The sequence below is a fragment of the Felis catus genome, chromosome D2, assembly GCF_018350175.1.
Source record: "Felis catus isolate Fca126 chromosome D2, F.catus_Fca126_mat1.0, whole genome shotgun sequence".
NCBI lineage: Eukaryota > Metazoa > Chordata > Mammalia > Carnivora > Felidae > Felis > Felis catus.
In genome coordinates this window covers 23,531,283-23,555,486 of record NC_058378.1, presented here as the reverse complement: position 1 = coordinate 23,555,486, position 24,204 = coordinate 23,531,283, and the positions used below count along the sequence as shown (strand labels likewise).

At 36.2% G+C, this 24,204-nt stretch overlaps 1 protein-coding gene across 1 annotated transcript in view; it reads right to left on the bottom strand.

Moving 5' to 3' along the window:
* Window positions 1-24,204, bottom strand: part of CABCOCO1 (ciliary associated calcium binding coiled-coil 1) — a 120,496-nt gene that overhangs the window by 6,349 nt on the left and 89,943 nt on the right. Inside the window, exons 6-7 of the mRNA XM_023240481.2 lie at window positions 1,165-1,287; window positions 599-739 (exon numbers count right to left, since the gene is read on the bottom strand). Coding sequence (XP_023096249.2) covers window positions 599-739; window positions 1,165-1,287 — 264 coding nt within the window. The remainder of the gene's footprint in view (window positions 1-598; window positions 740-1,164; window positions 1,288-24,204) is intronic.

Below are 24,204 nucleotides of genomic sequence, written 5' to 3'. Positions count from 1 at the left end.
CAGGAAAAATATCCACGCACAGAGTTGAACTGACGGATACATCATTGACAGTTGCTACCAGGACGGCTGTTCCATCACTATTTCCATGCAGCCTTTGGTGTAAATTGCTTATTAGTGATATGTAAAATGGAACAAAGTATCTGAGAGAAAACCTCTCTCAGAGAGTAACCTCTGAGAGTATCTGAGAGTATCTGAGAGAAAGATTTGAAAACCTCTCGTTAGAAATTTGGTGAGAAGACTTCCTGAAGAATCAGTGTTTACTGTTAGCAATGTACTCCATTTACTCTTGCAGGAGCAATGTTTACAGTGTGACAGGCACTAAGTCTTTACCATGTTATTTTTTCGGTTTCAGTGCCAGATGACTTTGTAAACTGGCAACACACAGCACACTAGGTGCTGTTAGTGAATCTGTTTTGTGATCTTCTGGAATCTCCGATGACTCAACTGAGAATTATGTGGAGATGTTGAACTGAGGTCCTCCATCATTAAGCATCGCTCTTGTTAGCAGAGTGTGGATAATATTTACAGACCTAAGGTGGAGGTTGCCTAATTAACCAATAATAATAAAGTAAGTGAGCACGCTATCAAGGCTGAGTACCTGAATGCCGATTAAAATATCATCTGTGACTTGACCCAGCACTGATTTTATATCTTCAATGGTGAAACCCACTAAAGGATCCGCATCGGAAATGTTGGCTTCTGACTGGAATTCCTCAGGGACTTGTTCTGGATCCAACCCCTGGAATATCAAAAGAGAACAACACTCAAGTGATTTCAGGAGCATTCAGTGATCTATATGTAACCTCAAGTTCTCTTGGGTACTTTTCTACAAGGAATGATGCCAGTCTCGAAGGAGAATTTGATTTGCTATTATCCTGCATTTTCATTATTCATGAGCATCTTGACAGATCAAGTCACGGTGGCAATCAGTGCTTACTCTTAGGAAAGTGGAGGTGGAGACTGGGGAGGCTGGAGAAGGAGAGATTAAAATTGCTAAACCGTTCTCATCTGGCCCATCTGTGAAGCAACCCTAAAAGAAGTATTTGTATTGAGCTAGGAAAAATCAGAGGGGAAAGAAAATGGAAGAGCATTTGCTTTCTTTCCTCCTGCCTTAGAGACTATAACACTGAGATAAGGTGAATTAGGAGACAAAAGGAAACATACCTTCACTTCTGCATCCAATGTTGGGGGTGGTTCTATGAATGTTGAATAAATGTCAAATGAGATTCCTTCTTCTAGAGGATCTGGGAGGAGACCACCTGAAGGCTTGACAACCTCTATCATTTGCTGGAGGGGAAGAAAAGAACTGTATCATGACAAAGCCTTTGGTGAGTAACCACAGTTTTGGCCAATCCATTAATTTCTCTCTATATATTATAATGAATATATAATATATAATACATAGCATATATTATATAACATATATAATAGGTAATCAAATTAATTAAAAGTATATGAGATTTAATATATAATTATATATAATTAATATAACTACACATATAATATATAATATTTATATTTATATTTATAAATATATAATATTTATATATTAAATATATATTTATATAGTTCCAATTCTATTATATTTTAAGTGCTATCTCCTCTGAATTCTTGACACCGCTGCCCTGTTAGTTCTCTATTGCTTTTTAGTCTCTGTATCTCTGTATCTTATAATTAGCATTTTATTCTTCCCACTGTCTTATTCTCTTTCTATACTATGTGGTTAGAACTTTATTTTATACTGCCTTGATCTTTAACTGTTTTATGTGTCAGTGTGTCCTTCGTGCTGCCTACAAGCTCTCTGAAGGAAACCATGTTTTAGATCTTCTGCATGCCTTATCCAGTTCTGGCAGAGGTTGGGTTCTTGAAACACCCAATGACAGCCTAGTGGTGATTGATGTTACTCAGCAGAGTGCGGCTGTTCTTGGGGGCAATAACAAAGTGGCCACCAAGAACTTCGTGATGAGGACAATAAAGGCTCTAAAGGTTAATGTATAAAAGCCAGCACACTGTAAGTCAGGGGGGATTTGCAAAATCAACCAAAAACACTGGGGACAAGACAAGACTTCACCGTGAGCATTGAATAATTCTAGCAAATGTGCAAATTTCAGGGAAGGTGATGGGTGGTCAACAGCAGAAATGAAAAACAGGAGTCAAAGAAGTCAACTTAGGCAGTGTCCATTCCACCCTGACTTGGAGGTTAGAAAGAGATGAGGTACTGATGGGATCAAACATCTGAATCATTTAATTAGTTCCTTTTGTTCTGATTCCATGTTTGACAAGCAACGTTTTGATCACAATTTGACTTCCCATCTCAATTGATCTGTAAAGACATGCTCAGTTGAGTGCTTTGATTTTCATGCCTATTACATTCTTCACTGTAAATCAGTACATTGATGTTCTAGTTTGTATAGTAAGCTCTCACGAGCTCATTTTTGAAGCCCTGAGGTGAAGTCACCCACTGTCTGCTGACAAACTCAGACCCTGAGCATACAAGTTTAAAGACAAAACTCTAGAAATGCAGAGTATCACCAAATATTCACCATCCTATGGGACCTGGAAAATCTGAAGTCATCATACATTAATTTCTGACTTCTCCACAATAGTTCATGTTAACTTACCTGTTAAATATGTAATAATGTAATAATGTATAACTTACGTGTTATAATATTTCATCATTTGAATATTAATACTATTATTTATTACGATAGGTTTGGGAAGGTCTCGGAAGCTAAGCTATTATCTAGCCATCCCCATATGTTTGCATTGAATTCATATTATTAATTTTAATTCAATTTTATAAGAAGTTGCTAGTTTGTATAGATATATAGAAGGACAGAAGTGTTAAAACTTTATAGTCAAGGCAATTTAGAAACCAAGCAATTAAATGATTGTCTTATGGTCAACTCATTACTAGTGACAGGACGGGGATTTAGACCCTCTGTGCCAACTTCTTGGCCCATGTGGTTTTCAGTATGCACGTCATCATGCCACCATACTTGGAAATTATTGAGATTATCAATTGCTTAATCTCTTCTGTTAGGTGACATCTTATATTGTTGTTCACCAGATTTTCATCTCAAATTGACTAAAGGTTAATCAATATAGAATACAAAAAAAATATCAGAGCAATTCTTTTCTCTCGTCATGTTTATACGTGATTTTTTCCCCCCAAATGGGATGTACAAGCATTTTCATCTTCCCACAAAATTATTTGTACCTTTTTTCATCATGCTTGTTTTTCATCCTCCCAAACCTTACATTGCTCTTTATTTGCCCAAACTAGGAAAATGAAACAGCTAAATATATTTTAGTGTCCTTTGCAACATTACAGGTAAAATAAATAAGTTGCACATGGGAATCCAGAGACAAGGGCAGATGATGAGGTATTTATTTAGTAGTATAGACTCTAACAGAAGGTGAGGAATAGGAATTTGGGGGAAGTGGAGTTGAGTTAGACATTGGAAAGAGGAGAGAAAGGAACTGAATGGGGTTTCCTGAGTTTACTGTAAGCACTGAGAAAGAAAGCATGAGGTAATCTGCAAAGTAAAACATTTCTTTTCATGAAACAGAATTTTATTTTGTTGCTCTTGCTAAATATGTCTTACAGCTCTGCTTTTCTACACACAGGTAGGGCTTTCTGCTAATTTTCTCTCACCCCTTGGTGGAAGTTCTCAGTAGGTCACCCCTGCATCCTGGTGGTAGCAAATTCTTCCCCCTGCCCCCCTGTGCCCTTCCTTCCATCGGATCATACACATAACTGCAAGCAGATACGGGTGCTCAGTTTTTTCACTCCATCCCTCACATCCCCTTGGTCTGCATTTCTTTATATGGCTCATCCAAAATACCTGCCAACTACCAGTCTTCCTGGTCTCTGGCACTGGTTGTGTGTGTGTGTGTGTGTGTGTGCGCACTGGGCACACACTTGGGAACTTGGGTCACTCCCAGCTCTACATTATTACTTTTTTGGTGGAGTGAAGCTCCTGTTTATCTCAAGAACCTCTTTTGCTTGATTTTTATGAATATAGCTCATACGGGAATTCATTTGATTTAATTCCTGCACAAAAACTGGGGGTGAGAATTTCTCTTCTTCAGAGTGTCTTGCATACTATCAACGAATCAAATCACAGCTACATTTTTCTCTTTCACAAAGAGTTACATTTGGCTGTGTTAGTAAAAACACTGTAAAGGAAAGAAAAGTCCGGTTTCAGATGGGAGTAAATATAAAGTCATTTCATTAATAATAAGAAACGTACTGTCAAATATATAGTTTGAAATAAACATAATACCAGAAGCATCATAGTGATTTTTCCCCCCACTAAGTAGTCTTTTTCAAAAACAAGTTTAAGGAAAATTAGAATCAATAATTGTGGTGAGAGCACAGAGCCAGCAAATATGTTTAAATGAAACCGTCTGATGCAATACTTTCTTAAAAAAATACAATTAGGCCTTTGTATTTTTTTTTTTTAACAAAACCTCATGTTTTACAACATCACTGGTTCTGTAATAAAATCTATTTAAAACAGAAAGACATGGTCAGCTTTATTAAGTTAGATTTTCTGAAAGAACGTTATAATTTCCTCAAGTCTATGAATAGTTGAAGCAAATTAAATAAAGCTAGTTTTATAACTATTTTTATACATTCCTGTAGCATTGTAATTGTCTCATATTTTTTTTCCTCAAAAGTCTAATACGTTACCTCTTAAACCTCAAAAAATAAAAACAGAAGAAAGATCAAGTGTGTTTATTAAAAAAACACTCCTCTTTGGTACCCTGTGTTAGCAACACCCTTTCTTCTTCTATAAGAGAATAGCACCCATAATCTTCAGATCAAGAAACAAAGGAAAAGACTTTAAGTGACTTGCCTGAGGCCTAATGCTGAGATTAAAAATCAGGAGTTTCTGATTATACACATACATCCATTTGGCCAAATGATTGGTTTTGCTTGACTTTCAAATACCCCCTAAATATTACTTTGAATGTAAAGCAATAAATGTGTTTCTCTTGCCATTTTTGAATGCTTGCACACAAATGGATATAATAAAAACAATCATGTTGTTCCATGTGAATGCCATTTATATTTTTTCTGATAATGAGCAGACCATTTGAACCAAGGTGAGTACATTAAAAGCTCTAATAAAGAAGAGAATAGATTTCTAAACAGAATAATGGACTGTTAAGTGAACATACAATAAATAACATCTACAGATGTGGTCGCTAGAAAATTAGTTTTGCATAACTTACCACTATACATTTCCCCAGATGTTATCTGTTACATGAAAATTAACTTAAGTTAGTTATATTGTTCATTATGTGCATACTGCATTAGCATTATTTAAGATGGTTTACAATCTGAGCTTTAGTGGAATTGTACTATGGTATTTAAAGAATATCAAGTAAATGGTTTTTTGGCATAATTTAATACTCGTAAGTACAAAATTTCATCGCTGAACATTATGTAGGTTTTAAAAAATCCAAGATCTTTACTTTACAAGCCAAATGAAATCACTAGAATACTTTTAAGACTTTACATATTCAGTATGAAATGGACATCCATCATGGGAATAAATGATAGGAATTTTGAACCCCCTTGGAACTAAGTACAGGGACAGTTTAGGTTTACAAAATGCTGACAGGAATTAAAATCTGCTTCAGATCTTTACTATGTCTGAGAAAAAGTATAAAAATTTTATCTGAAAACTGCATTACTTCCTGCTTTCTTTTTCTACTTTGTGTGTTAACATCATTGATAGTATCAACTCTGGTTAATTGTTTTTGCTATTTATTTGTTTTTGTTATTGTTGTTTTTTATTGTTTTTATTGTTACTTATTTTACTCTTTTATTGTTTTCCATTGGCAAAAAAGGGTAGATGATTTGTGGGTAGTGTTTGTACTGATGAAATCTATGATCAAGGTGGCAATTATTAAATTATTAAATACAATTATTAAATTATTCAAGATATTAAAAAATGTCATTGAAATGAAAACTTTCCACTGTTTTGAATGGCAGGAAGCAAGATAAATCTGTTAAGCCTTTTCTGAGCGATAGAAATACATACAAAAAACTGGTATGCTTTAAAAAGACATTTGTTTCAAATTGTCAGATGATGACTTCATATGTAAATCAAAACTTACTACAAAATGTCAAAGTTTCAAAAAGCAAACTTTATTGCACACATTTCCCAATACTAACTAAGGAGAAAAGGCACAAAAATTCCTGTAATGTTTTAACTATTTTCTCCCCTTGAAAAAAGGCATTACTCATTTGCAAGTCTAATGAAGTGGTACATGTGTGGTTCTGGAAATTTTTAACAAAAATCGTAACCCATTGCCCACAATATACTACACAAAAAGTAACAACATATGAATGCCACCTGTAAAATGCAATAAACTCTGGTAATGTCATACTGAGGCCATAAATTTGAAATCAAAAGAGAGGAAATTCACAAGCTAAGATTATCAGAGAAACTTCAATTAATCCATTTCTAAAGTGTTTTCTTTTGTGTTCAGGCCATTACAAACTTCTTAATATACCCTGTAAATGTAGAATATCAATTCTGCTACAAGAGCCCTCCTCCCCTTTGCATTTTTGACTTGGAAATAAATTTGCAAATGCAGCACATTAATTTTCTTTCCTGTGCTTAATATGCAGTATTTACATTTTGAAAAGGTTCAAAATGTTGCCAGGCTTCTGCAGGGTATGAATAGACATCTAATAGCAACTTCTATTTTTATCCACAACATACTGGCAGTTTGAACATCTATAACTTAATAGAGCTTTGAGACCACCAGATCCACACGCTAATCACCTGAACGGTGATGGGTGACACAGGACAAGTTAGGACAGGAAATGAAGACTACCCATTCCAGCTGAAGCTGCAAGGAGGAATTTAAGTTGGCAGGCTGCAGTAAACCAAATTGCAGTCTGGCTAGGACACTTGAGTTAACACCTTGTGCCCATTTTTATTTATATCCCCTGATTTGATCTTGTTTAACTTGGGCTTGAAATTTTTTTTTAAAGTTAAATAACTAAAGGAACTGATTCCAGAATATTTTAGACATCTTTAGCATTTCCAAGCCATAGTTCTGCTTAAGGCCAACATTACAATTTGAAAAGAAATCTGAGTACTCCTATCTTAATGACCTCTGACAGCAAAATCCTCTCTAATGAATTTGGAAAAAAAAGTACCTTCTCATAATGTAAATGCAATTTAAAAGAAAAAGATGTTTTGATCTGGCTGTAGCATAAACATTTCCTGAGGGATAGAACAATTCTTCAGATACCCAGATATTTTCTAAAGATGGCAATAATCTGGAAGATAGACCACTGAATTACAGGCTTTAGACTTGGCTCTATTCCTAATTGTGTGATGCTAAGAAAATCCCTAGGCCTCAGTTTGTTTATCTGTAAAAGTAGGATAATGATAATTGCTACCTGGCTACTTCGTTGAATTGTTTCATACACAAATTAGGTAATGTGGATGAAAATTCTGGGAGTTCTTCAAAGGGAAAGTATTATTAAACCCAAAGGTGTATTATTATTATTTATAATTACTGTTATTATTGAAAGGATCATTTTTCTAAAGCCAGAACTGAAAGAGTAGAGTAACCATATTAAGAGTACTGGTCCATGCTATGTCTATATGTAATTGTTCACATTGCCCAAAGAGTCCAGCTAACTCAGAAGAATTTGTTAATAAGTACATGCCATCACCCTGTTTCTAAATAGTCACAGCCTTTAAATTACCAAACACATATCCAATGCCATCTTATTTGAAGAATTCCTTGGACCCAAATAACTTCTCTCTGGAGACCTAGATAGCATGACATACTTCTTTGTTGTGTGGCACGCTCAGGACTACAGCAAGACACCTATTTAGAAAAGGAGAATGTTTACATCTAACTTTCAAAAGTAGAAAATCTGCTTCTCCCCCACCCACCCACCCCACCCCCCTCAACCCCTGACCCCATTTATCATTCTTTTCACCTTTTGTTTCTCAGCAACCGATGTGGTCTGTGGTTGTCCAGACTGAGTTCATTTCAGAAAGATTTCCTTTAACAGATTTCATCAAAAGTAAAGAGTTAGGGCACATAGGACACATTTTTAGCATGTCCTTCTTGTGAAAATTGAAACACTGGAGCTCTTGAACCTGCTAAGTTCAACACTGTACTTCTGATTCTTAGATTGACCTTATCTTGTGACTTCCTAAGGGTCAGAGAGCGAAAGTCTGGCTGGTTCTATTAGATATAGTTGGAAAATAACTAATGCTTTTCAAAAGTATTTTTTAAAAGCCACTCAGTATATTTGCTTAGCTTATACGTTAAAACGCATATCCTTGAATTCAGTATAAAGTATTTCAAAAAGTTCTGATCATGGATAAATTTGTTTTGGTTTTATCTTGGTGTTCCATGTAAAGTTTGATGGTTTTTATTATTTAAAATTGAGGAAATACTCTAAATTATCTCCTATTCTAAGAATTTGAAATTAAGTATCAGTATCTGTAAATTAGCATAATAAAGATGATTATGCAATTATCTTTGTGGAAAGCTTGTTTTGAATTTTCAAATATAAATTTTAAAAATTGATTTTATATATGTTGCATTTTAATTACATTGTATGATAACTTCTGTGAAGACAAAACTATTGCATGGCTTTTATATTTGAGAATATTCTTTTTGAACAAGTACCTGTAATTTACAGAAATTATAGGAGATAATAAATTATAATGGTTAGAAGGGAAACTACAATAAATGAAGGAACCCTAAGTCCTTGGTGCTAGTCTTTTTCTTTTCACGGACTTCCTGTTATTTTCACAGTTTAAACTACCTGAGTAAGAGGAGGCTGAAACTATTTGGATAAAGCTATCCACGTAATTTATTTAACTTCAAAGCATACCGATTGACTTGCACTTCAGTCCTGAAGTCATCAAGGGTTGTAAGCAAAACAACAAAACAAAACAAAACCCCCCAAAACAAACCAAAACAAACAAAAAACCCTTCTTAACACTATACTGAAATTAATTTCATTTAGAAATATAAAGCTTTTTTAGGCTAAATGAGAATATCTGTAAAGTATTCTGAAATCTTTAGAGAAGTCAACATAATAGTATTATTTCTGACCTCTTGGACTCAAGATGTCTATTTTAAGTAATCTGACATTAAAAATGTGCTGACAAATATAGATTAAAAAACAACCCAGGAAGTTGTAAATCAGTTGGTAACCCTCAGCATCAAGGAAATAAGAGACCATGAAAATGTAGTCATTTACTTTAGTCAACCTCAACCTTAATTTTTAACTAAAGAAAATTCACAGAAGGCATGATGTTTACATTTTGGATATTTTATTCATAGTTTGTGTGTTTCCTTTTTCTCCAGTGGGCTCATAAATTATTACAAGGAAACATGTTGTCACAGTTATAAATATTTCCCCCTCAGCTTAGCTCCCTTCACCCACCCCACCCCCCTTTTTTAAATCTCCATTAACTGATTCTTTAACTGCTATAGTCATTCCTCTGTGATCAGCGGGTCAGGCTTTTCTTGCTTAGGAGGGAAGTGCTGCTGATTACTCTTGTGGGCCTGGCATTTAGAAACAAAGCTCTCTCAGGGAGCACCCCGGCCCTTCCTTCCATGCAGGGCAGTCCATTGTTATATACATGGGGGTGTCATTATTTCAGTAACTGAACAAGAGTCTTGTCTTTCCTTCCCAGGAAGAGCTCTAGGCCCTCTAAGTTTCCGAGGCTTTTCACGGAATCTAAATTCTTGGAAATTAACTACAAGACTGATTTTGTGGACAATGGCACATACAGCAATCGATTTTTTTCAAAAAGGCCCTTTCACCTATACTCTGTTAAAAACAAACTGAAATAATAGCAACTCTGAAAATCTTAGGTGGTGTTTGTATTCCAGATTTGAGTGTTTTAGCAATCTGGATTTTTTTCCCTTTACATGCACAGTCAGAGCCTTGGACTGGATCTGTCCCTCAGTAGAGAGTATCTCGGGAACATGTTTTCTTTATTTGTAAAATTAGGGGGTTAGACTAGGTCATCTCTAGTTCAGTCACAGATGCTGTATCCTATGTTACTAAACTTCAAGTGGCCTTTTCTCTATTTACACAAGACTCAAAGTTGCCAGCCTGTGCAGATCCTCAGATTCAGTATTTTTCTGTCACAAAGTTGGAGACTATTTGGATTACAGTCTTCGTACTTAATGGAATCTTATACAGGTTGCAGCTTGTCCATTTATTTCTACTTAATTATCTCCTGCAAACCTGTTTCTCCTTCATTTTCTTTATGTCTCAATGACATCACCATTTTCTTGGTCTCAGGACTCAAAATTTTGAGATTGTCTTCAGTCATTCCCTCTCCCTTAGCCCTACCATTCAATCAGGTGTTGGGGGCACCTTCGGATATCTGTCACACCTTCTTCCTTCTTCTTCTTAGCATTCCTACCATGTAGCCTCCAGATCCAAGATCTTGCCTTTAGAGATCCTGAGCTCCAGCCATACTGGATTACTCCCTACTTTCCCACTAAGCATGCTGCTACAACATAGTGGGTGCTCAATAAATATTCGCTGTATGAAAAGAGTGAGCCAGCTAGCCAGACATCATGGGTGGGGGTCCTTTCCCAGAAGTGAGTCTTGCTTGTGCTGCCCTCTTTGCTGGGAGGGCATTTCTTCCTCATCCAAGCTAGTCAATATTCCATTTGCCCTTCCAGGTTAGCTCATTCACCTCAGTGGAGTTTTTCTTGATCCCCTTGTGCTTCAGAGTTTTTTGTTTGTTCCCCTTGTACAGTACTTGTTACCTTGTACTTTGAGTTATAGCCATGCATGAGATATCTCCCACCACTTTGTGGAAACAACTTGAGGGTATAGACCATGCCATTCATCTTGAGACAGTAGCTCAGGTCTTTGTACGAAGATGGCATTCGTTAGGTGTTAGGTACTACATTAGGGTAACATTTCATTTAAGAGTTTTCAGGGCTGGGGTGCCTGAGTGGCTCAGTTGAGCATCGGACTTCAGCTCAGGTTATGATCTCATGGTTCGTGAGTTCCAGCCCCTCATCAGGGTCTGTGCTGACAACTCAGAACCTGAAGCCTGCTTCGGATTCTGTGTCTCCTTTTCTCTCTGTCTCTCCCCCACTTGCGTCTTTCTCTGCCTCTCAAAAATAAAGACATGTAATAAAAAAATAAAAAAAAGTTTTCAGGGTTGCGAATTTGTTTGATGTGCTATGATTCAGTTTAAAAGTTTGTCATGAAAAATTATGCCACTTGGAGAAGGAAATCTAATGGTTTGTTGTTGCATCTGTGCAATACCTGTATTTCTCAGTTATGAACGGAGTCCTGGGTATTTGTTTGATTATCATAATGCCAAACGACAAAACAAGCTCTCACTGACTGGATTGCATTGTTTAAACTGACTAATGGTTGTTTTACACAGCATAGTTTAAAATTCTAAATCATTCATCAGAGATACCACTTCCCCCGCATAGCTCCTGATGGATGTACCGTCAGAAAATCCTTAAGTTTTCTGAGTTGCCCAACTCCAGGCTCCCATGATTCACATTGCTTTTCATAGGCCACCCACCGGCATCCCCAATCCCCCAAGTACTGTGAATTGAACCCAGTGGAGTTGTGGCAGCACTGGTCACCAAGCAGTAAAATGAACATTGATGATGAAGAAAAGAAGCTCTTGTTTATTGGGAATCTACTCTGAGTTTGGAATGGGACTAGTTAGAAAGCACACTATAAATATTAGGTACTTCAATTCATACTACATTGTGAGGAGAGGTTTTATTGAACTCATATTTTGGATGAAGAACGTAAAACTCACAGTGTTAAGTAACTCAGTCAAGGTCACACAACTAGAGAATGACAAATTCGTCAGAACTTGAACCCACATCTCTTTGGCTCCAAAGCCCATGCACCCAACCCTTGGTGGCGAGTGGAATCCCGTGTGTGTGTGTGTGTGTGTGTGTGTGTGTGTGTATTGTCCCAAAAATGATTCTCTCTGGTTTACAGGTGAAAAAATGTGTTCAGACAAGTAAAATGATATATACACACTAGGGATCTGAAAGTATAAGTTCTCAGGGAATTTCAGAAAGAGTTTGTTCTCTGGTTCCTCACAGTCCTACTGTGCACAGTTCCAAAATACTCAACAAAAGATATGGAGGATTTATTTTTTTTTAAGATGGCAAGATATAAAAGGCATTTGGCTTATTAAGAAATTTGAGAACATGCTTAATTCATTTCTGTAAGCAGGAAAGTATACGAGCATCGGTTTGCTTTTGGTGACGAAAACTGCATGTTCCTGCTCAAATAGCATTTTGTCTCATTTGTTGTAATTGTAATTACTGTTTTCTTTGGAATCACAGTTTTTTCTAGGAACAGGCATATGCAGAAAAGCAACCAATAACATAGACAGTTAAAAACACATTGAGAAATGAGTATGGTTATGTGAACAAATCTCTTGTGATTATTCTTCCACTGTGTGCTGTAATGTGCTTTAAATCCATTTCCATATTTTTAATTAACACTTAGTTCCAAAAAACTTTCTGGAGGCCATTTAAATCACAAATGGAGGAAAAAACAAATTTGCTTTATCAGAAAATTGACTATAGACTATTTTGGTGGCTTTTATTATTTTTACATTTTAATGATTAAAATTAAATATAGTCCGATTACTCACAACAGAAGGCAGTGAAATAATTTTCATGGCTGATATAATTTTAAAGTCAAACCTGGGTGAATGAGATATTAGTTCTCTTGTGGATGAGTTTCATTGTCCATCCTGTGGCTCTAATTCCTGATCAGTCCCATCCATTTCATAAAAGGAATTAGACAACTGTACCAAGTTACTCTTCTAGCAGAGCCCAAGTGGTGCATTGGCTTTATCTCAACAGCTGTCCTATAGGGACTATAGTGTTTGTGCTGTCTTATAGATTTTAGACACCTGTTTTCAGTTTGAATCATTATTTTTTAAATGTCTATTTATTTATTTTGAGAAGGAGAGAGAGAGAAAGGGGCAGAGAGAGACAGGGAGAGAGAGAAGCCCAAGCAGGCCACCTTGTCAGCACAGAGCCCAATGTGGGACCCAGACCCATGAACCATGAGATCATGACCTGGCCAAGAGTCAGATGCCTCACTGACTAAGCCACCCAGGCACTCCAAATTCATTTCTTTTGAGTGAAAAACAGACTGAACAAACATTTTAAAATTCTTTGCCCCCAAAATACGATCTGCTATTTTGAAACACAGTCATTGTCACAAGTAAAAGGCATAAGTGCAGCTCTCAGAGGATGGTTATTCATACCTGGTCCTACAACAAAGGCCACTGTCCTTGTCTAGAGAATGGGGATAACAGTCGTTCCCCACTGCAAGGGTTTTGTAAAGATTAAATCAACATGTGTAAATCACTTACACAGTGCCAGGCATGTGGAAACAGCTTAAAAGCGTGAAGCTTGATTTTTTAAAATATATATTTTCATGTCACATATTTATGTCTACAACAACAATAAACAAAAGGTAGGGTAGGGACTTGGTCTGTTTTGTTCCCCACTTCATTACCTGGCAGGTGGCTGGTAAATATTGAGAAAGTAATAAATATTTACTGAATAATTAAATGTAGGAAATCTTTGTGGTCAATAGACCATTCTATCACCATTTCCCCCCCTGCTATTAACATACAGGGTGCCAAATTTTAAGATTTTTTTCTGTTTCTCTTCCCTGCTACCAGCCCATGCCCCAAACCTCAATCCTCTACTGTGACCTATAACTAAGACTTCCCCTCATCTGCGCGTCCAGCCTGGTTCCTTGACTTGACATTTTCCTCCCCATTAATGGTCAGATTCTTCCAAAAGGCGCTCGTGTTAAATGGAGTCCTGCCAAATGAATACATTGTAGTGGTAAGACTGGAATATAAGCGTGAGTGTAGCCGGTTCCCTGATGAAGAAATTATTCAGGACAGGAAAGCCCTTGAAGGATCATTCTGGTTTTCACACTTGTATGAACACAGCCCTGGCATGAGGGGTTGCTAATGAAGCCAGAGAATGTGGCCCAGCATGTTAATTTACTTGATTCAGGGAACTTCCTGGTATTTATAAATGAACTTCATACATTAGGCAACTGATATTTAGATAAGAAAATCAGAAAACAGCACATGCTGTAATATAGTGCTTTAACAGATTGTAATATCGATTGATTCCAGCAAAGCTACCATCATTTAAGTAATCAAAAACAGCAAGGACAATGAGCTACTGTTTTGAAATCCTGCTAGAAATAAGAAACCAGGACTGAAACCATTCAAATATTACAGGTAAATTGCAAAACTAAGCCATAATACCAATTGGGTTAATCTAATTATACAGTCTGCAACTAAGCCTTAACAGATTTTGGATTGGAGTATCATTGGAAGTTTCAGCCATCTGATTATCATCATTGCCCTAAGATGAAGCTTTTACCTTTGAAGGATCTGGTGTTCAAGGCATGTTTTGAAGAACAGATAGAGTATCAAAATGTTATGAAAAGGCACATTCTATTTCCTCAGCTTCTAGTTGTATTTGAAACATTTTATTTCTGTTCATCTCAGCAATGATTGCAAATACTAAGAAACAACTGGGAAGATGATATTTAACAGTAATTTGTTATTCTAAAGGATACCATTTTCCTTACAGTTTATTCGTTGTAATCAGTTTGTTTACTTGCTTATTGGAAAGTAATTTTATTTTTGGTTGTAGACACAGAAGCACAGCATTATAACTGATTTATTCTTTTATTAGATCGATTTTTCTGCTGGTATATCATAAGGCATTTTATTATTTTAGCAAGAATTTTTTAAAGCGTTTGCTGCTACATCTCTGAACTTCACCATCTCACTAGCATCTGTCAGATTTAATCACCTACAGAACTACCTTATAAAGATTACCTTATCAGAAAAAGTGTCAACTTGTGAGCTTAGGTGTGAGAATTGCAAAATAAAGCTGAGCTACACTAACAACTGCTGTGCTAATTTATTGTAAATTATGTTTTTTTGTTTGCAGAGATAAGACACAGAAGTGCTTCTATTTAAATTCATTTCCTATTATTTTAACATAAATACCAAATAGCTCGACAAAAAATGTGAGAACATAGAGTATTCCTTAAATAGGTTCTAGTGATAGTGAAATTTATTTTTTAAGCTATTGGTACCAGTCTTGTCACATTGTTCTAGGTGCAGAGTCAGACAGCACAATTAAGGCAAAACATGGATGTTTAGAATATTATATGGAAGTTGCTGATTGTCACGTGAAGAGTGATGATTTATATGATATGAACTGGAAATAATTGCATAGCAAGCTGGTCTACAACAAAGCCTTAATTCACTGGGCTGACACTATAAACTCATATAATGTGTCAACCTGGCACCAGCCATGATAGATTATGGCTGTTCAGAACACATAAGCACATCCCTTTCATGAGCATTCTGGGAACCGTAGTTCAGATGACCCCAGTAAAAACAACTACAATGGTTTTAGCCAAGCTCGTTCTCTAAGAAATGTAAAAATCATGATGAGTCATTATGTTATTAAAATTCAGAACTAGGTGGCAATGAATCACATGAAGTTATCACCTTCAAGTCATCAAAGGGAGTATAAATTGGGTCCTATAAAGTACCATGAGTCTCACTGCATTTTTAACTAGATGAACCTCTTATATAAACAAGGTTTTATTATTATATTTATTGTTATTATTATTAAAACTACAGTGAAATTTAGTGCACATAAAAGTGAAGGGCTAATGTTGCTAGCTTGAGCCAGAAAGAGGATAGGCCTGTATTTGTAGACTGGTTACGTAGCACTGTCATTACATTTTGACCTATTCTTGTCCTTATGAGTCATTGCCAAACATGGGAATTTGTTTAATTCTTAAAAATGCATTAGTGGATGAGGCATGTGGTAAGAGGTCCTCAAATCAATTTTGTTTTTTAAGTTAAAATAGAATTTTAACATAGTTCTCTCAGGAGAACTTGAGAACCAGCTATAGGTCACCTCAAATGTTTCATTATCCTCTGTCCCCTCTTTTAATACACTGGATCTAGACATACCATTTAAGAGAAAAGTTAAAACACCATTTTGCTGGCTTTGCTATGACCTTCTGCTAGTAAGCTGTATGCTGTATCAGATCACATATTTAAAAGAGTTTTGCCTCGGGGCGCCTGGGTAGCTCAGTCCGTTAAGCGTCCGACCTCAACTCAGGTCACGATCTCCGGTCCGTGAGTTCCAGCCCCGCGTCGGGCTCTGGGCTGATGGCTCAGAGCCTGGAGCCTGCTTCAGATTCTGTGTCTCCCTCTCTCTCTGCCCCTCCCCGTTCATGCTCTGTCTCTCTCTGTCTCAAAAATAAATAAACGTTAAAAAAAATTAAAAAAAAAAAGAGTTTTGCCTCTTGAGTAAGATTTTGATTTCAGTTCAATTCAGTTGATCTGGGTGCATTCTATCCAGGTAGGACTTCTGCACTCACAGGGTTACAAACTATAACTGGAGGTGAAGTTAGAAGGCAGGGGATACAAAATCAATTATAACAATATGTGAACATGGCTACAACTGGGCTAGAATAGGGGACTACAAGATTAGTCATACTTTATTTAGCGAATGACTGAATGATGTACTAGGTAGGAGATCAGTCAGACAAAGACACTAGCAAGGAAGGGAAGGGCATGGTGGAGTATGCGGGTGGATACCACTGTCAGCTATCTACTCTTCATATAATGATCCAAACCCAGAGGAATAAGTGGCATTAAACCACTTGAATATAAAAATATCTTAAAACAAATTTGATTCTTGAAGAAGTTGAGCATAATTATTAATTTGAGCGTATTATTTGATTATAAGGAAGCATATAATTGATTATAAGGAATTGAGCGTATTATTTGATTATAAAGAAGAACAGAAGAAATACCATTGTTTGTTAATGGTTACTTTTACTTAAAATGTTTATAGTTGGAGGGATACAAATAGGACTCTAGTCATAGATTATGGAAAACACATCGATAGCTAAATATATTTTAAAAATCCAAATATTAATATCTACTGACATTTATGTAGTCTTTTTTTCCCAAGCCCTTGACAAACATTACTGAAGATACATACAGGAATAGCACTGAAATGTTGCTACTCTTTCAAAGGACAAGATGTAGATTCAAGAGAAAAGTAGCAAATGGTTGATCTACTTAAATATAGGTCTGCAGAATATAGGTGTGCATTTGGAAATGAAAACTCACACCACAGTACCTCCCTCCCCAAGCATTTGTCATATTCTATTTCAACTTAATTGAATTAGTGGTTTTATTTAACTCCATTCTCTTACTAAGACACAGATGGTGTTTGTATTTTTTTCTTAGATGGAGATTGAGCTAGTTTAGGATTGTTGCATGACAGTGAGTACCTACCAGGGTTGATGGCATCTCGTCTCTGAGGACCTCAGCTCTGGCTCTGTAGCGCCTCCTAACATGCGGAGGGCTGATATGCCAGTGCAACACAGGAGTACCTCCTAGTGAAGGGCTAGTTTCGTTTGGTTAAGAACCAAGATTATCCTTAGTTATCTGCAAGAATCCGCCTGGCTCAAACAGGTTTCATTTATGAAATATTAGATGAAATGAATTGTTGCTGTGCCGCTTCGTGACACTGATTAAAAATATGCCATGTTTTTCATACTTACTTAAACAAAGTGTAAATTACATGGCAATAATCATTTTTAAAGACAAGAGAACATAAAACGTTTAATGTATACTCTTAGGGCTCTTACTGTAAAATATTAATTATTTTATTGCATCCTCAAAGTATGACTGGCAGTGACAGAAATATAATTTGTTTCTTTATATTTCCTGTAAAGATGTTAATATAAATCCAATATGTCTTCAAAAGTTCAGCTCAACTCCCAGCTCCTCCTTAAAGCTTTCATAATTTTTTTCAGAAAACAAGGCACTCTGTTTCTAAAACTCTTACATATACAGTCATTTTTAGCATAGCTTCACTGAGCATGCACTAAAAGCCAAGCACTGTCTAGGCCCTGGGCATTCAGACATGACCAACGCATGTTCCTTGACTTTCACAGAGGTCACAACCTAGAGCATGGGTTGGGGGCTTGGTGGGGATGACATACAAAGTAATTTGTAGAATGAAATAATTATTAGAAGTATATGTAGGGTATCCTAGAAGTGTAGAGGGAAGACAGCCACTTCATTGGAGTAGAAGGGAAGAGGGGAAGAGTTAGGGGAAATGTGAAGGGGAGATAGTGCCTGAATTAAATCTTGAAGAATAAATAGGGTTAGCAAGCAGATGGGGTCAGATAGAGAAAATCTCACACAGAAAGACAGACACAATGGCATTTACAAAAACACACTATGTAAGAAGAGCATTCTAGGGTAAGAGATGACACAGTGTTGGTGACGAGCTGGGGTCACACATGTCTGGGTTTAGTCCCAGCTTTGGTGTTTATTATTAACTACATGACCTTTGGGCAAGTCATTTAATTTCTTATATGCCTAGGTTTTTCACCTGTCACGTGGGGCAAGTAACCTACTGACTGACATTTAATCAGTAGAACCCATTTTCTTAGGGATTTGGGGGGAACATATATCAAAACTTCAAAGCTCAGAGCAATGGTAATAAACATTATCATGTAAAAGTCTAACAACAAAATGAAATTCTGTTTGTTGAATACTAATGTTTTCAATATTTGGATATTTTAAATTTAAAATGTGATTTATAGGGGGATGGGGGTGTGGGGGAGGCTCAGTCAATTAAGCTTCTGACTTCGGCTCAGATCATGATCTTGATCTCACACCTTGTGAGTTGGCGCCCCATGTGGGGCTCTGTGCTGACAGCTCAGAGACTGGAGCCTGCTTCAGATGCTGTGTCTCCCTGTCTCTCTGCCTCTCCCCTGCTCATGCTCTGTGTCTCTCTCTCTCTCAAAAATAAATAAACATTAAAATTTTTTAAATGTGATTTATAGTCATTTAGAGTATGTCATGTCCAAGAAGTAAGTGTATGTTTGTCTTTTGCTATAACTACATTGAAACGATGGGAAAAAATAAAAAAAGAAATCAAAGGATTTATTTTCCATATGTCCAAATAATATCTAGCAATTTTTAAAACAAGTTTTTTAGCAAAAGTTAGAACAATGCAGTTCCCTCATCCTTTGCTGAAAGGAAGCCTGCTTGATTAATGTAATTAAAGGCTTGCTTGTAACTCAAGACTCAATTAAAAAAATAAATTTGGCCTTATTACTTTACTTCCAACTGGTGGTTTTCCTAGTGTGATTTTTGAGCTAAAATCTGCGCCTGCTTTGTTCATGACACATGAATTGTTTTAGCACATCCTTTCCCCTGCTGTGCATATGATTAAGAAAGCAGAGGTTAAATAGTGCAGTAAAGAATTGGGTAAATTTATTCTATTTTTGTTCATAGTGCCTTTTAGTCTCCCCTCCCCCTTTTTGGGACTGAAAGAGTGCAGAAGCCTATTATCTTTTCCTGAAATAATTTAAGATAGGTTCTTATGCTGAAAGTGTAACTTTTCTCTCTCAACATTTTCTAGTGACTTCTAGTGATTTTGTGATGTCTGTGCTACAGACATTATTTGTATTATCAAGAAAACCAAATGCAAGCACATCCTACCATTTATTGAGTGCTCATGTGTGCTAGGCACTGTGATAAGCATTTTACATACACAGTTTTACTTGTGATAATTCTATGAGGTAAGGAGAGTCATTCTCATTTCTAGATGAGAAACAAGAGGCTCTGAGCAGATGTGGTATTTTTCCAAGATGCCACAATTAGCAAGAGACTGCTAAGGTGCTAACTCTGGTCTACTTCATTCTAAACCTGGGTTCTTATCCATTTGCATTTTTTTTTTCTTTTTGTAGGATGAGTTTGATTCAAGTGATTTAAATTGAGTTCTGGTAGAGCATCTTGTATGTTTGGTGTGTTACATGTTAAATTCAATTGAATAGAAATTTTACGCTCATGGAGGACAAAGAGAAGTGAGTTCTTACCCTCCTCGAGTTTACAGTCTAGTGTGGATGTGACTATAATATGAAGCATAATATGATAAGCAGCAAGGAAGGTGGAGTGGCATTGTGGGGGAAATCATGACAAACTCACCATGTCCTAAGGAACTTTGTTCCTTCCCTTAAACCTGCTCCTTCCCCAATCTTTCAGGTAATGGTGTTAATACCCACCTGCCTGTTCAAGTCAGAATCCTGGGGCCCTCCTTGATTCCTTCCTCTCCCTCACCCTTTGTGTCCAACACTTTCAGCAAGTCCTGTCATATCTGCTCAGAAATCTATCTGATATCTACTTCTGTCTATCTTCCCTGCCACCACCCTTTCCAAGCACCCTGGACCATAGCCATCACCTTCTAGCTGTGGAAAGTAAGGCTCGCTGCTCCCGTACACAGTAAGGACCATGGACAAGGAGCAGCCAGAGTAGGTTTTGGGGAGCCTGGAACTAAGTTATGATACAAAATTACATACAAAAGTGAATGTATAGAGTGATAAAAGTAGTAATGAGAAATCACATATATCAGAGAGCTGACAAATTCTACAAATACCACAAAACAAAAAAACAAGTTAAAGATCATTAACTGCTTGACCTTATACCTGTAATACATTTTACTCTACTCTAATCAGCTCTTCACATGACAACAATTTTGTAATATGATTTTCCATAGAAAGAAAGGAAAGATTAGTCTTTCCTCTAGCTTGTTAATGGAATTTCAGCCTCACAATTCATTATTGGTTGTATCATGTACATGTCAGGATTGATGTCAAATTTCAGAAAACCTGTATCAAGTTTCCTTTCCTAAATGAATTGCAAAGTTTAAAATTCTCTTTAGGTTCTCTTCTTCAGTGAACAATATAAAATAGTCTTTACTACTTGAATGGATGGCACTCATTAACCAATTTGTGTCAATGTCTTCATTGTAGAGCCATATTATAGGTTTGATGTTATCTTCATTGATGTTAGTATTTTTTATAAAAATGCAAGAAATTTAAATCTTTTTACAATGTGTTCATATGATTCACTCCTCTTCACTAATTGGACTATCAAGCAATCCAGAAGGCTATTCATTGTTTCAATTTAAAATGCACTTCTTCCCCTTATTTGATTACTACTTTGGTTATGATCTGAGTTTTGGGGGCTTACAGTTACTCATGGATGTCAGAGTAATTTCTATTGATTTAATTGCTCTTCTGTATTGCCCTGGTTTCATATTCTACCAAACTTTGAATTTTTCTCAGTTCTTTAATAAATCAATTTAAAGATGACAAAAGAAGGTACTCTGAATATAAGTCCAAATCACAAGCTGTAATTCTCACTTGTTGAACTAAAACATTCCAAAAGTCTGCCCAAATTGCAGTTAAAATGGTATATTCAAAATTTATTGAATAAAATGTTTGCATTTCATTTGCACTTGGATTTTTCTTCCAAGTCTTCAAAAATATATTTTAGAATTCTTAAAATGTCATTTAACTCTTATTGCAAGACTTGAATAGCTTTATACACTGCTGATAATTATTAGAATTTTCCATTGACTCGCTTGTAGCTCAATGCATTTCAAACCTGGTTTCTCTTCCACTACTTACCTGTGTTTGGAGCCTGGTCCGAAAGGACACACTCACATTACAATATGACCTTGAACCTTGGACCTTTGTGTCAATATGTCACAGTGGGTGGTAGAAGCCATACCTGCCCAAAGATGGCTAGATATAGATCATTATATGAGAGTTCCCTCTCCCGACTCAATGACCTCTCTAATATATCTAGCTATATACCTCCAACTGTCTGTAGGAAGTTTACACTTTGTCATTCCATTATCACATTACATTTAATGTATTTAACACTACAATTATCATCACAATTCTTACTATCGTTATGAAAATGTCTTTTCTAATTATGTCGATGGCACAATTACTTTCAGATTTTCTTCCTCAAATCGGTACAAGTTTTGATTCACCTTAACTTCTTAGTCTTTCATATCTAAACAGACATCAACTTCTGTGCTACTTGTCTTTATAATATTTCTTACATATGCTCATCCTTTTCCATTTCCATTGCTATATCCTAGGCCTATTTTTTTTATCATTTCTCAATTTTATAATGTCCTCATTTATCTTTTTGTCTCTAATCCCTTTTCATTTCAAATGTTGTGTGTAACATTGCCAAGTTACTTTGATCAAAATACTGCTTTTATCATGCCAATCTCATGCTTCAAAACTGTAATCTAGAATTGTTTTTTTTTAACATTTAGGTATGGGCTCTTATCAAAGATGGAATAAAAAATTAAGTTCAAATTTCTGAGGAATTCAAATTAATATTATTAATTTGGATGACTTGAGTGAAAAGCCAGTCTCAATTTGACAGCAGTCACATTATAGAATATTTTCTAAGTAGAACTTTACTTTTAAGTGATAGCATGCTCAGCCTTTCAGCCAGGAGGAGTTAGCCCTTGTGCCTAAGACATCCACTATTTATCACAAATTAACTTCTCTCCTATGCATATAGAATCTTACTATGTATCATTCTTTAAGAAAATCAAGAAAACAGTCACCTAAACAACTTTCTGTAGGACTTAGTTCTCTTGTAGAACCCCTGTTAAAGTAACTGAAATAAACTGCTAATAAAATATTATAAGTAGAGATTCTGCGTCTACCTTAAACGACTTAAAAAAACCCACTTCATTTATAATAACAATGTCCATTTGTATATAAACAGTGAATAGTGCCAAATTCAAATCCTGTCCTACTTAAGAAAGCAATAGGCTGTTTATAGACGGTCTCCATGTAATATTGTCTAAATTATGTGTCTCTATTCTTTAGAGACTAAAATTTTACTATTGGCACAGACTAGGTTGACATTCTGAAATTCTAAGTTATTTACGTTTGAATTAGTGAAGTTTTTACTGCTTATAATTTGCAAAACCACTCTAACTGCTACAATGTATATTGTCCAACATAATTGTTAACATATAATTTATACTACCATGTTTATGTTAGAATTATATAAACATACAAATATTTTGAGAGGATTCTCAAATATTTGAAAGGATAAAATATGATACAATATTTTGACTCTGGGGCTATCATTAAAAATGTTTCCGGGGCACCTGGGTGGCTCCTGTTGGTTAAGCGTCTGACTCTTGTTTTCGGCTCAGGTCATGATCTCATGGTTGTGAGACTGAGCCCCACACTGGGCTCCACGCTGGGCGTGGAGCCTGCTTAAGAGTCTCTCTCCCTCTCCCTCTGCCCCTCCCGGATACACACTCTCTCTCTCTCAAAAAAAAAAAAAAAAGTTTTAAATTTAGTTTTTAAATTAAATTAAAAGTGGCTAACATTTGTTTGTTAATAATAAAAGGTAGTAATGTTGGTGTATTTGGATGGCAGTTAGCTGTTAAAGCGGCAGTAAATCCAAAAATTCAGCTTTAACAAGATACCTTGCCTTCACATAAAAATCCAGAGGTAAGCAACAGAAGGCTATTATTTTGGGGTCTAGTTCCTTCTATCTTGCTGCTCCTCCATGTTGGCCTCCATTCCCAAGATTACCTCATGGTCCAAAATAAGTGCTCCATCAGAAGCCATCCCTTTTATATTCTAGCCAGAAAAATATGAGAAAGGCAGAAAGATCTTGTCCTTCCCCTTTAGGGCACTTCCATTAAGTTCCAAATTTTACTTCTGCTAACATCCTATCAGCCAGAATTGTTATGGCTAAGTTTACTTATTTATTTACTGAAAAAAAGTCTGGAAAATGAAGTCTATTCCAATCAACTATTTGCCCAGCTGAAAATCTATTAAGGGCAAAATGAAAGAGTGAATTTGGGGAGATAATTCAGCAGTTCTGCCACAGATCATATTGTCCTCATTGACAGTCTCCACTGTCTGATCATAAACCTTATGTGCTAAGGAGATGGTAAGAGCTACGCCAGCAAATTACACCTAGTTGTAGCAGGCAAAGTTTAATGTGCCAGTTTTCACTGATGCTGGAACATCAAAGTCACCATGACTGTTAAAAAGTAGAGATGCCAAGCCCTAACCTACGTGTATTGAACTAGGATTATGGTGGGGGAGGTCAAGAGTTTATTTTTTAAAAGTTACAGATGATTCAGGTACATGGTGAGGTTTAGATGGCAGCACAATCCCTTGATGGGACATCTGAACCACTTTATTTCTGAACTGATAAG